The sequence below is a fragment of the Nicotiana sylvestris genome, chromosome 7 (assembly GCF_000393655.2).
Source record: "Nicotiana sylvestris chromosome 7, ASM39365v2, whole genome shotgun sequence".
Taxonomy (NCBI): domain Eukaryota; kingdom Viridiplantae; phylum Streptophyta; class Magnoliopsida; order Solanales; family Solanaceae; genus Nicotiana; species Nicotiana sylvestris.
The window spans coordinates 33666623-33681491 of record NC_091063.1 but is presented as its reverse complement, the minus strand read 5'-3'; the positions used below and the strand labels follow the sequence as shown (position 1 = coordinate 33681491).

At 32.6% G+C, this 14869-nt stretch overlaps 1 protein-coding gene across 1 annotated transcript; it reads left to right on the top strand.

Moving 5' to 3' along the window:
* The first annotated feature begins 9069 nt into the window (after positions 1-9069).
* Positions 9070-12641, top strand: LOC104225262 (putative cyclin-D6-1). Its single transcript, XM_009777026.2, has 5 exons — positions 9070-9449; positions 9547-9642; positions 9737-9938; positions 10029-10159; positions 11804-12641. The coding sequence occupies exons 1-5, from the start codon at positions 9192-9194 to the stop codon at positions 12095-12097; spliced, it is 981 nt and encodes a 326-aa protein (XP_009775328.1). The 5' UTR covers positions 9070-9191; the 3' UTR covers positions 12098-12641.
* Positions 12642-14869: the final 2228 nt, after the last annotated feature.

The window sequence follows — 14869 nt, the reverse complement described above, 5'->3', positions numbered from 1 at the left end:
CTGTGTAGTTGAATACCCCATATGAACAGCCTGTCTAGCCCTTGCACCAAATTTGTCATCTAGGGTCAGATTTGTGGCATAGCATAAGCACCCAAAAATCCTTAAATGTGCTATTGAGGGCTCTCTACCATACATCATTCCGTAAGGGCTTTTACTATTTAGTATCCTAGTAGGCAGTCTATTAATCAAGTAAACAGCAATTTGTACACATTCCCCCCAAAACATATCTGGAACATGACTTTGAAACTTCAATGCCCTGGCAGTATTCAGTATATGTCTATGTTTTCTTTCAACTATTCCATTCTGCTAGGGTGTATATACACAACTACTTTGGTGAATGATTCCCTGAGATAGCAAGAATTCATTCCACTGTGTATTGAAAAACTCCTTACAATTGTCTGATCTCACAACCTTAACACAAGTATCAAATTGTGTCTTGACCATGGAAATGAATTGCTTCAGAAAAATAATAGCTTCGCTTTTATACTGCATCAAGAAAATCCAAGTAGCTCTAGAGAAATCATCTACAACTGTAAAAAAAAATTAATGTTTTCTATCATGAGCACTCTTCTTATATGGTCCCCATACATCCATGTGAACTAAATTAAAAACTCTAGCACTCCTTTTCTCATTGTTAGGAAAGCTCAATCTTGATAGTTTAGCTAGAGGGCAAACAGTACATTTATTCTGCATATTATTATCTACTTTATTATGCAAAAAAACATGCTGCATTACAGGAACAGAAGCATGACCAATCTCTCATACCACAAGTAAGCTGTTTCAGCACTTGAACCTCCTACATTCACATTTGCTGCTAAAAGTCTGATTCTTCTTCCTTTTAGTATGTACAAACCTTCATTCTCTTTACCAGTCACCTTCACCCTGCCATTGTAAAGGTACTGAAACACACACAGTGTGGGTAGAAATGTGGCAGCACATTTTAGATCTCTAGTTAGCTTGGACACTGACATTAGATTAAACTTAAAGTCAGGGACATGTAGCACATTCTCTAGCTTATCAACATCTGACAAATATGAACTCCCCACATGTTGAATATTTGTAGTGACACCATTTGGTAGTGTCACTTTATCTTGTATGCTGTCATCTACTCTTCTTACATCATTCATTAAATCTAAGGTAGATGAGATGTGATGTGTTGCTCCTGAGTCTACAATCTAATCATCATTCCTTTTGTTTGGGATATGTACACTAGACGATAATGCAATGATTATACCTGCAGTTGTTGCCTGATTCTGTGCCTTCAAGTCATTTGGTGGTGAGTCTCTCAACAAACCTAGAATCTGCTGATACTGTGCTTCTATAAAGAAGTGATCTCCTTCTCTAGCTTGTGATGTGGCTGATATTCCCTGTGAACTCTGAGCCATATTTCCTTCTTCATGATTCACAGAACCTTACACATGATTTGCAGTTGTTAGAATCCCCTTATGAGGGAATGTTTTCCTCCTTCTGAAATCTTCAGGGTATCTTACTATTTTATAACAGTTTTCATTTGTGTGTCCTCTCATATGACAATGTTTACACTGCAGAAACCGTTTCCTTCCACGAAATCCTTGACCTCTGCCTGCTTGCATGGCTAAGGGATCTGATTTGTGACCTAGAACTCCACCTCATGTACATTGCTGACTCTCATCTTGTGTTATGAGTGCATATGCCTAATTAAGCGTGGGTTCAGTTGTCTTCATTAAAATTTGTCTATGAGCTTGGTCATATGTATCATTCAGTCCATCTAAGAACTACATAAGTCTTTGTTGCTGTAAAAAAGTCATGTGTTCTTTAGATTTTGGACAACCACAGTCCGAATATGGCACCAAAACATCATACTCAGCCCACAGCTCCTTCAATTTGGTGAAATATATAGCCACAGAATCTACTCCTTGAGATAGCCTCGAAATCGATCTGTGTAATTGAAAAATTCAAACTCGATTTACTTTATCAAATCGCTCCTATAGATCTTCCCAAACTGCATGTGTATCTGATGCATAAATGATACCACTAAGCAGATCTTTCGAAATAGAGTTCATAATCCAATTGTGCACTATCACATTGCAAGTCTCCCATTCCTCATGAAGATTTTTCTCGAATGACTCTTTCGCACATGCTCCTGTTACAAACCCTAACTTTCGCTTGGCCTTGAGAGCAAGGCGCATCGATCTACTCCTGATCCTGTGAGCTGAATCGGAATTAGAACCAATCCAGGCGTATCTGAAGGTTGGAGAAATAGTGGATGAGTGTGGTCGATTTTCACTGGTGTTTCTGCTGCCATTGATGCTCATGCAGAATATCACAGACTAGAAATTGATTTAGAAACGAAAAACGAGAAGATGAATAGGATCAAGCTGTCGATTAGTTGAAGAGATTCCACAATCTCACGGATCAATCTCTATGGCTCTGATACCATGTTAGAAATTGCCATTAGAGAGCTCTGCACACATGAGGAAGAAGAAGAGGGAATTTGGGAAATTTTCCAACTGCATTTACTGTACCAACTGAATTAGTTATATACAACTAATTGTGAAAGCTAAATAATAAAAGAGCCCCCTAACTCCTAGTAATTACATCTGGGTTCCAATTACAACTAACTCCTAATCTAACTTCTAATCCTCTAACTTCCAATACAATAATAATGTCAAAAATCGTTGCAAATTTATACTCTCTCTGTTTCAAGTTAGATTAGCTAGTTTGACTTGGCACAAAAAAGACTTTTGAAATATGTGGTGCTAAAAGCTTAAGGAGCAAAAACTTTAGTTTACCCTTAAAAATGGATAATAATTGAATTTATACGCGGTTTTAAGGATATGTGGGTTAATTCAATATAACTGATCAATGTCGTTAGATTAAGCAAATAAAAGACGTAATAAATGACCAAACCAATTATAGGAGTGAGTCCGAGCTCGGTTAAAGGCTTAATAAGGGACCCGCCTTTGGTTCCAAGCTTGCAATTATGACCTTTATGAACAAAAACAAAAACGGCCAATAATCTTTAGAAAGAACAGAAGTATATTGCCTTGGTAAGCATGTTATAATGTGTCTAATGAATAGTTAGTTTCCCTTTTATATAGTAGGAGAATTTTACCCTAAGTACAATTGTAAAAAGGAGTAAAAAATCTTTCTTTTCGCTAATCACCGATCTATCGCTGATACGGATCGAGATTTACGCTGTGACATCCGACTGGGCACGTCTATCACGGCCCTTTGTTAGTCGTGTGAGGTTGTATGGTAATGCTCTCCGAAGTCATGGGACTCAAGCCGGACCTGGAGGACGTGGTCTCAATGCCTCCGAGGGCAGGTGTATTGCTCGAACCCCGATACGAGAGGCTCCTCGTCCTGATTCCGATTCCTTATTATCACGTCCCTGCTCCGTTTGCCTAATCACCAGGAAACCGAGGTGTTCAACAAGCTCGGTTTCACCTGTATACATCTTTGTGGGGCCATGCCATTTGTGTGACTATAAAAGCTTCTTATTAAGAGTAAAGTGAGTAAAATAAAAAGTTTAGAGTTGATTGTTTTCAAATATAGAAATGTGTTATTCATTTTGGAACGGATTAATAAAGAAAGTGTGTCCTTTAAATTGAAACGGAGGAAATATTAATATTTATGATAAACATTAGTGATTGATAATCTGATAAAAATTATAACCTGCTATACTAAGTTAAACTATATGCTGTAAAATATATTTATATTGTAACTTAAATCCAATTTTTAATTTTAAGTATTGCGCCAGGGGTATCTTGTAACGTTACCAGGAAAATTAGTTTACTTTTAGACAACCTTGTGTTGTTGCTACAATAGTTTGTTCCCGCTTTCACAAAAGGAGAACTACTCAAAAAGACTAATTATTTACCATAAAAAATTACTACTACAAGACAATTCCCTCCTAAAGTTGAAAAACTAATCAATCAATGTTAATTTTTCTCCTTTTTAAATCCTTTTTACAGAATCTAACTACTTCAACAGCCATCATCACCCATCAGAAAATAAAAATACAAATGAATAACAAAATAAACGAAAAGTCTAGAGCGAAGAAACGAGCAACAAGAAGTGTCCTAAAAAGAAAATAGTGGAAGATGCTAAAACTTGACTTTTTACATCTAAAAGCGGTAATTCGGTCAACTAAAACGAAATGATTTTGAAGTAAGTGACAGGGCTGTTACGTGGGTAACATGTGGTGCATTTTTCCAATTTTTGTTTTTTTGGTTTCAGCATTATAAGAGGCATTTGACAAGTACTATAGAAAAAAGAAGGCTTTTCTCTATTTACTAATATATGGACATAAAAATATTTAAGTTTAACTTATATATACTGATAATGCACTATAATTTTCTTACTGTCAGATAGATAATATATATATATATATATATATATATATATATATATATAAAATATAGGTAATCGTTCATTGGAAAGCTTCGTTCCTCGGTAAATTATTCATTTCTTATCACTTCTTATAATTCCACTTGAACCGGCAACAACGAAATTTGATTAATAAGGAGTAAAAAATTGGACAAGTTACGTGTTAGACTAGATTAAAAAACATTGGTAGGGTAAAAATTTGTTATATCCATACCCATTACATATTATTTTTATCTTATAAATTACTTTGACCAAGTCAAAAAAACATAATGACGTGACTAACATCTACATCCTGTCACTTCAATGTTACACGAGAGAGACTTGAGCCCATTACTCAGTGATTGCTACATCAACCTTTTTACAATTTATAGAAAGAACTGATTTTTATGTTCATATTACGTTGGGTTTGCGAACAAAGTTTCACAGTAATAACTAAAAAAATTGATAGTATACATATAAGATGGAAGTATCTCTTAATGGTGTGTGACCTTTTAAAAAAAAACATACAAGCTTAACAAAAAGAAAATAATATTACACCATATTAAAAGTATTATTGGATCGTTTTAGCCCAACCTCATATTTCTCCTTTTCCCTTCTAAAGTCTAAACGGCCTCCATCTATGTTACAACCAAGAATGCCTTCTGTTAAAATATTCGATAGATTGGTGAATTATGTCAAAAGTAGGTTCTATTACTTTCACAGGAAGTGGGAGCCTGATTATTTAAAAAATAACCCAACACTTTACTGTTCGGTTTCAAAAGTGAGAGTTCCTTGCCTGCGTTCCCATTAACTTTATCCTTTGGTACAAGAACTGCATTACTATTGCCATCACTTATTTGCAAAAGGGACCATACCCTTATGCTTAGGTTTTTCACAACTGGAAGCAGCTTTTGTGAAGCATGTCAAACTAGGGTCCTTATTTGGAGCACACCAAAAGTAATGTCCGGTAAAAACAATGGTTACTCTAATTGACTATTCTAAATTCTATTCATAATAATAATAATAAGCCTAAAAAACAACAACAACAAACCCAATTTGATCCAACATGTGAAATCTGAGAAGGGTAATCTAAAAAAACACTTTCCAATTAATCTAATATTGGAGATTGGGATAAAGGAAATGAAAAGAGCTCATTTTCTACACACAGGACAGTCTTGGTCAATTGTGGCATTAATTTAATTATACATTCAACTATGTGTGTGTGCAAAAAAATTTCCAAGAATAAAGAATTACCATTAATATTGTGGACACAATAGCTGTCAAACGTAAAAGAAATTTGCATGTACATAATTATATCCCATGGACAATAGGTGGAACAATGTCTGAAATTGGTCCCAGATCTTGGTATAACAGGAAACAAATTATATATAGCTTATATATATGGAGTACCGTCATCAATTTTCTATCTCTTCCAGTGAGCTTATATATAATATAGCTACTCCGGAAATAATTTTATGCATGGTCATTAGCTTTTGTGTTTGTTACCCAAAAATCACTTCTTATTTTTTTGTTATGTATAAATCATTCAACTTTGTGTTCATTACACAAAAATCAATTTTCTTTCTTTTGTTACACAAAAATTATTTTACTTTACTCTAGTTATCACAAAAGTCACATTTTTACTTAAAAGTCTATTATGCCTTCATATTATATAAACATTCATATTTATGTATTACCTTCTATATTATATACTATATAATATAATTTTAACTATATATCTTATTTATAGATAATATTATTATTTTTATAATATATTCGTATATTAATTTTTTCTTAACGTTAATTTTCAAGATATATTAATAGCGTTATAAAACAACTTTTTTCAGCATTTTTTTTTAATTTAATTGACCGACCAAAAGTGGTCTGTAATTACCGACCAACTTTGGTCGATATGCCCTTCCGACCTTCAAAATACCGACCACACGTTAATGGTCGCGTTTTGGACGGTTATTGGCCATTACCGAGCAACTTTGATCAATTTTTTTGGACGATTTTTCCCGAATTTCTAGTAATATAATTTCCCAAATAACCAATTGCCCTGGTAAATACCCAAGAAAATATCCCCAGCTAAATTCGCATGTAGTACCTAGGGATTTTCCTTCATAGTAACATCTAATTTTTTCCTCATTTTCTTGTTTGTTTGCCTATGAATTTTCTCACAAAAATGTACTTGCCGATTTATTTCTCAACTAATATATATAAAAGTTACTGATAAATTTTATAACGCTACTAATATATTTTTAAAGTTAACATTAAGAAAAAATTAAATATACGAATATATTTTAAAAATAATAAATAAAATAATATTAAGTTATTTTATTTATAAATAAAATACATTGTTAAAAATATATTATATAGTATATAATATAGAAGGTATTACATAAATATGAAGGTTTATATAATATCAAGGGCACAATAGACTTTACAAGTAAAAATGTGATTTTTGTGATAACTAGAGCAAAGTAAAATAATTTTTGTGTAACAAAAGAAAGAAAAGTAACTTTTGTGTAATGGACACAACGTTGAATAATTTTCACGTAACAAAAAAAATGACTTTTGGATAACAAACACAAAAGTTCAATGACCATAAATAAAATTAACTCGCTTCTCTGTTATAGACACTTTACACTCTTGAAATCAATAAAGGATACTACTACATTATTGAAGAGGTTATTGTTTGATTATTTTGGACTGTGAGTTGTATAGTTCTTATAAATTTCGTAACAACAAGAAAAAGTCCGAGTGTCTGCGGAATTGATTACCTATAAAATTTGTAGTGGACTAGTGGATCCCTGGTTTCTATGTTTTGATAATTAGATAAGGTTTATTTTGGAAAACCTACTATGACTTGATTCAAACTCAAGGCATTTCCCATATTGACTTTTGTTTCCACTAAACCCCATAGAAAGAAAAAGTTAAAATTCAAGCTAGTTTAAGTGGGGATTAAACTAATAGTGTAATAACTCTATGACTGCATAGAAGTTGCTAATGTTTTGTCCCATTGATAATCTTTTTCTAGTTGTATGGAAGATGGACATACATTCAATGACACGAAACCAAGCTGTCACTCTGCCAAGACTTAGGGGCAAAATAAATAATTACATTGTAATGTACTATATCTTTTTTGGAGTTTTTCCTTTGGAAGAATGGTGGCAGTGCTTATTTTATTCATTTTTGTCTTGGAATAATTATATGGTGTTATTCGAAGAAGCGGATTTCAAACTTGTCCTTGCCTTTGAATATGTCCAGTGATTTTATTTGAATAAAGGTATGAGCCTCACCTTGCTTATTGTCTCTATTCTGGGGGATATGGCAAAGAAGACATTTATTTAGTATATATAAATATGTAACGGCTAAGATCAATTTTGGTCCGGAAATTATTTATATTTGATAGCATATAATTTATATATATTTTTATATAACATATAAAAATATTTATATATGCAAGCAAATACACAATATATATATATATTTCGATTATTATTTTGAGAGCAGCTATACAATGTCATTTTTTCAATATGTACAGAATATGTTCTCACTACATTTGTCAAAGGTTTTTTTTTTATCCCGAACGCAATTTCAACTGATTTGGTAGTGTTAAAACTTGAAATTGGTAAACCTATTCCAATTAACAATGGGCGTATTAGTTGATAATCTTGACCATAAAACATAAATTTGTTTCTTGATCCATCTCACATTGAAATTTATAAGTAACGACATTTAGTCTTAGCTCCCGTTTGGCAATAAAATTTGGGAGCTTTTTTTCAAATTTTATTTTCAAATATCTTGCTTGTTTATAGATTTTAATCAATTGACATTTTTTGAAAACAAGGTCTTCAAATCCCAAAAACAACTGTAGAATAGTTTTTGAAGCTTTTGAATTTTTCTACTCACAGAATTTTAAATTCTTTTTAAGTAAAATGCATGTCCAAATATAATTTTAACTTTCATAAAATATCTTTTATTTCATCTTCAAAAAATTATTTTTAAAAATTCAACCAAATATATATCCAAATACCATACTAGAGTAACGATCACATGTTAGAAAAGATGACAGACGAGTTTGAGCAAGTGTAAACCAATCAAATTATTTAAAGGCATAAAGGAAAATAGGACAAGAATAAGCGAACATGATAGGGAAAAAAGATTAGTTAACTAACTACTAAAATATTAAATATACTTTCCCCGCTAAAATGTGAAAAAATAGTCAGTAGAGAGAGAGAGATGTTGATGATTATTTTTTTACTTTTGACCGGAGAAATGTTGATGACTGACATTGTTAGAAGCATTTTGCAGAGATTGAAGCCTTCTAATCTTCTCTGATTTCCAGTACTTCCTAGTCCTTAGCTATAATTCTCGGGTTCGAGCCCTTGGGAATGAAATCGCTTTTGTTAGGAAACACTTTATCTCGCTCTCAATTTAGGATTTTTCGGTACAAATTTTAGTTGGGTTCCCATTGTAGATATTGAACATCAGGGGGAAAATCAAAAAAAAAAGTTATCTTCGTATAATATATAGTTCACAAGTTTGTATCGTGAAAACAACCAATGACTATTTTTATACAAAATAAAAAGAAAACAAGAGGAGACGAGAGTGAAGTTGAAGTCTCCTACGGCCTTCTTTTAAAGAACGAGACACAACTCTCTCACCTTTTCTTCTTATTATCATTAACTCCCCCCCCCCCCTTCCCGCCCTCACCCCAAATTACTTTTTCCCTCTTCATTTAACAATGTGCTTCGTATTCTCTTTCACTTTATACCTATTCCTCACTCTCTAACTAAAACCAAAAGCTAAAACAAAGAGCTTCAAGAACAATAACAATGGAGTTTGACCTTGAAAATCCATTGCCACTTAGCCATGACTCTAATGCAGACATCATTTCTCCTCTTTTCAACATTGAAACTGATCATATGCCTTCTAAAACTTACCATCAAAAACTAGAGCACTCAGATTTTCATAGCTCCATTCGTCAAGCAACCATTTCTATAATCTTTCAAATGTCTCACCCCTTTGATCCATTTCTCTCGTATCTTGCCATTAATTATCTTGACCGCTTCCTCTCCTTCCATTCACTATCGGTATAGTTCCATTTATCTTTAATTAATATAAAAGAGTTATAATATATTGGGAGATAAGATTGGAATCATGTAATATGATTAAGTTTTGATAATGTAGGAAGGGAAGCCATGGATGTTGAGGCTGATTGCTGTTTCTTGTGTCTCTTTAGCATTGAAAATGAGGAAAACAGAGTACTCTGCAACTGATATTCAGGTACTGATTAATTATTTCATCTTTTTGAATGTTAGTTAAAAACCCAAGATCGATATAATTGCTTAATGTTACATTATTTTTTGGTGGTTTACAGCAAGATGGTGGTATGATATTTGATATAGAGACAATAAAGAGAATGGAGTTTTTGATACTTAGCGGACTTAAATGGAGAATGCGCTCAATTACTGCCTTCTCTTTCATTAATTTCTTCATCTCTTTTTTCAAATTCAAAGATTTACCATTACAGCAAGCTCTAAAAGCCAGAGCCACTGAGATTATATTCAGAGCTCAAAATGGTAAGTCAAAGTTATCGCAGAGTATTAATCTGGATATTTTGATGTGTAAAGAATTATCACCTAAAATATTTCTTTTGTTTTTCCACTTAGATATCAAGATTTTGCAGTTCAAGCCATCTTTAATCTCAGCTTCAGCTCTTCTCTGTGCTTCTCACGAGCTTTTTCCTTTACAATTCCCATGCTATAAAGCTGCAATCCTTAACTGTTCACATGTACATAAGGTAATTCATAATCTTGCTCAATTTCGTTTTTCTTCTCTTTATTGGTTTGCAGTTTTTTTTCTTCTTTAGCAAGCTGATTGATTCCATGCATTTTGTTATTTCCGTATTACGTATAAGTCATGGGTTTGAGCCGTGAAGCAGCAATTAATGCTTGTACTAGAGTAGGCCGTATATAGGGGCGAAGCTAGAGTGTAAGGAGCGAATAACCCAGTAGCTTTGATCCGAACCCTATATTTATCTTTAAAAAAATCCATTAAATGTGTATAAGTTATTAATTTAGAACCCAATAACTAAACGATTAGAATCTCGAACTCATAAACTTGAAATCCTGGTTTCGCCTCTGACGATCTATATCACATCCCTTGGGGTATGGTTTAATGCGAATCATGCTTAAATACAAGATATTTTGTGCATCAGGCCACTTTATTTTTTAAGCACATTGATTCCATGCATTTTGTTCTTTCCAAATATTAAAAAAACAACGTTCACGATCCTTTTTCACCTCTAATAAGTAATAAGCTATGGTTGTACTATAATAGGAGAGTAATAGTATTGGATAGGTGATGTAGGGTAACAAGCTATAAATTGATAAATAATGAACCTTATGATCGTCTAATGTAATTAATGAATGCGGTTCATAAATAGTTGTTTTTAACATCAGTGAATTGTACGTGAAAAATCCAGCGGCAGAGCTTCATACTTTATGAGTAAAATTAAGGTTATTGCTCTGTAATTTATAGCTACTCCTATGGTGTATTAGATGGCCTAACCAAATATTTAATAATTTATTGTAAGAATAATGAGGTAATGAATTACATCAAATTAATACTCCTAGTCTCCTACCAGATAAATCGATCAGAGTAGCTGTAATATGTCGCACATAGTATAGCAAGACACTGAAGTAGTAATTGTAACTATAACATGCAGGTGCACTTATTTCCAGATTTAACTTTTGTATATATATATATATATATATATATATATATATATATATATATATATATATACTCCTTTCTAAAATTCTTTTACACTGTGAATGCATTTTTACCAATTGTATATAATCATTTACGGGTTATCCATCTATGTTCACTATAGAAATTAAAGTTGCCTCTAATCAGTGTTTTTAGTGAGTTGATATTGATAGCAATTTTTTTTTTAATTTTTATTTACCATTGGTTGTGCACAATAGTTTCAATCTCTAACAACCACGGTGTTATGTTTTTATGGACTAATAGTAAAAAAATACTACCCAAAAAAAATCGAAATTAGCTACAAACTTCATCACTAATATGTTATTAAATCATTCATAGCTAACAGAATTTTTTAATAATCTATCGGAATTCGTCGCTAAATAGTATTAGCGATGGATTTTTCTGTTTAGCTATAGAATTTGTCGTTGCTAATTTTTATTTTTTATTAGTAGATATATTACTAACATAATCAGATCACTTGTAAAGTAAATTACAAACACATCTCTATGCATTGATCGGTAATCAAGTGAAAAAAACATAACATGTTATTACAGGTTAAATTAAGTGTTAAAAATTATTTACGCTGCCAAAGTAGATAGCTTATATAAATTTCCATAGCATGCGTGTACATTTTAATGTGATCAATAATGAAGTGAATCCCTGGTTTGTGTAGGATGATTTGTTAAGTTGCTATAATGTGATGCAAGAAATAGCAAAGGAAGGATACGAATCAGTTCTTGACATAGTGTCAAGCACAAGCACGCCAGTCAACGTACTTGACCTACAGTTGTCGAGCAGTTGGAGTTCAGATAACGAGCCAATTACAAAATCAGAAGATAGCTGTGGCGGTGTACTTAATGCAATGGCCACTAGCAGCAACAGGCAAGAGAACTTGAAACGTCGAAAGATTATTGACAACAGTTCAGCTTTCTCAGATGCTCACAATAACGTTGATATTGATGTTTGATAGATATTAAGCTATCAATCTGCAGAGTTTTTGATGAAAACGAAGCAGTAGTGTGCCCACTACAAGAGTAAAAAAGAAAAATCAGGAAAAGTTTATAATTCATCAGCAGAAGCCAACTACTACTATAAGATAACGTTTATTTGTAGTTGTGGCCCATTGGAGAGTGACACTAGCTTTGCTTTTGCATCAAACAACTAAAACTGAAAAGAAATACTACTCCTATTATTATAGGAGGAAAAAAGCGAAAATGAGAATGAGAAAGAGGAGATTGTGCCATTGTGGGTACGTGGGAATATGATCATTTGGTTACTGTGGTTTGTTTGGTTGGTAGTTCCTTTGTATGGATTTGGAAAAGGCAGAAAGACTTATAAAAAGAAAAAGAAACAAAAAGAAGGGAAGGAGAATAAAATGAGTTTTATTTCCTTTTGTTTTATTGGGAAGTGAAAAAGAAACAAACACAGTGGCTCTTGGTTGCAAATTAGAGAACTGTATGAGGGTAAGAATGAATAATTTATACAAGTGGTTCTCTCTTTTTTATTGGAAATGTCATTCTGTGCGCTTTTTATTCAAAGAAGGGACACTGATTTTTAATTATTTGAAAAAGAAGTCCCAATATTTTCCTAGTGTACGTCTTTTTCCAACAGTCAATCAAGAGAACTAATAGCCCGATTGGTCAAACTTCTAAAATCTGCTTATCTTAAAAAATATTTTTTTCAAATAGTGAGAATCGATTGTTTTGTGTTTGATAATTAATTTAAAAAGTACTTTTGAGCAGTAATTAGTGTTTGGTCAAATTGTTAAAAACTGCTTCTAAGATTATTTTTCTTAAAAGTGTTTCTCAGAAAAGTATTTTTGGAGAAGAGTTATCTTTTTCTGCTTCTCAAAAACTGTTTCTGCTTCTCCTCAAAAACATTTTTTCCGTTCTAAAAACTTGGTCAAACACCTTAATTTTTGGCCAAAAATATTTTTGGTCAAAAAAGCACTTTTGGCCAAAAAAAAAACTTGGCCAAACAGGAAAAAAAAACTTGGTCAAACAGGCTATAACTCAAGGAGTTCACATTTTGCCCTTGGAAACAGTTGGAAAAGAAAAACTATAGCATTTTATTTATTTTATTAAAAGTGAATATCCTGAAACCCCCTAAATTATCATGTTTTGTCGGTTACCTATTTAAACTATCTGGTGTCATACACTTTTCTATTTACTCAGCCTAAACTAAGCTAGCGTTAGGCTATAGATTTTCAAATTTGTTTTAAAAAATCTGATTTGGGTAAAGTTTGGTTTGAAGATAAAAATCTGTTTGGACACAATTTTTCAAAATATATTTTACTTTTTTTAAAGAAAAAATATGAAATGTGACTTATACCCATAAGTTCTAAAGACTATTAAAAATACCCAACAATACCAAACAAACAAACTTGCTAATCCTGTATATGCATAACCTTTATCGATGCTATTCATTATCATTAAAAAGGCAAAATACATAAGTTACCACTCGAACTATGAACCAAATACCCTTTACACAGTTTTTGCATAGGAAAATTACCTTATACATTCAGCCTTTCCAAAGTGTGTCTATAACACACCACTTTTGGGATTAGCCACTTCTTCTTAGAGATTGCATTACACACTCCAATCAATGTGTGACACGTGTTATGTCTAAGGGGAAAAAATTATACTTAAAAAATACACCTCAATTTACATTAAAACAAAACGAAAAAACAATCATCTTCCCTAACCCTCTCTTTGTTTTCTTCCTAACATTCATTTTTAATGGTAATTTCAAATGCATCTTCCTCCCAGCAGCAATAAACACTGAAGAAACTAGGGTGACACTTCGATTAAGAAAGAGAACTAGTTGAAGAATTTTATCACATGTCCTCTTTCTTTTCATCGGAATAATCGAATTGGTCGGAATTGAAGCCGAAAATACTTAACTTTAAGCCGCCGGTGCTTAGGAAGATAATACCAAGCACCAAGAAGATAATACCGGCCTATATTGCCTCCTCCATAGACCAATATAATGTCCTTGACACCTTCCACAAATACCAATCAACCCCAGATTTAACAAAAAAAATGAAGAAGAAGAAGAAGAAGAAATCAAGCTTGAAAATTCGTTCTTCTATGGTGGAAGGTGTGTGAAAGCAAGCAAGAAAGAGAAAAAAAAAATTAAATGGGTCACTTGTGTAACAAAGGGGTATCTGGATAAGATAAGGAGGGAGGGGGGAGGGTTGCGGCAGGGACAAAAGGAGAGGGAAGGGTTTAGATACTTTTTTCTTCTTTTTATTTAAAAGAAAAATAAGAAAAAATAAAATTTGGACTAATTATTTAACTTTAACGCGCTCACTTACACGCGCATGTCACTTCATAAAAAAAGTGTGTAAACGCTACATTCTAGAAATGTTGAGTGTGTAAGGTAATTTTCCTCCGCAAAAAGTGTGTAAGTGGGATTTGGTCCATAGTTCGAGTGGTAACTTATGTATTTTGCCTTATAAAAAATCATAGTCCCGAACTTAGATAAGTTTGGCACAAAATTATTATTTTTACAATGAACTACATAATACACTATCCAAAAATCATAACTTGATATTTTAATATTAACTCCTAATAACATAAGCCACTATAATTCATCAAATTGTAATAATATTGTCACACCTCCTTTTTGCGCGCCCGCCCCGAAGGGTAAGATGCGCGAGAGAGTTTTTCTAATTTAAGTGACAATATTCGAAATGAGATTATTTATTTAATTCAGAGTCGCCACTTGGGAAAGGTTT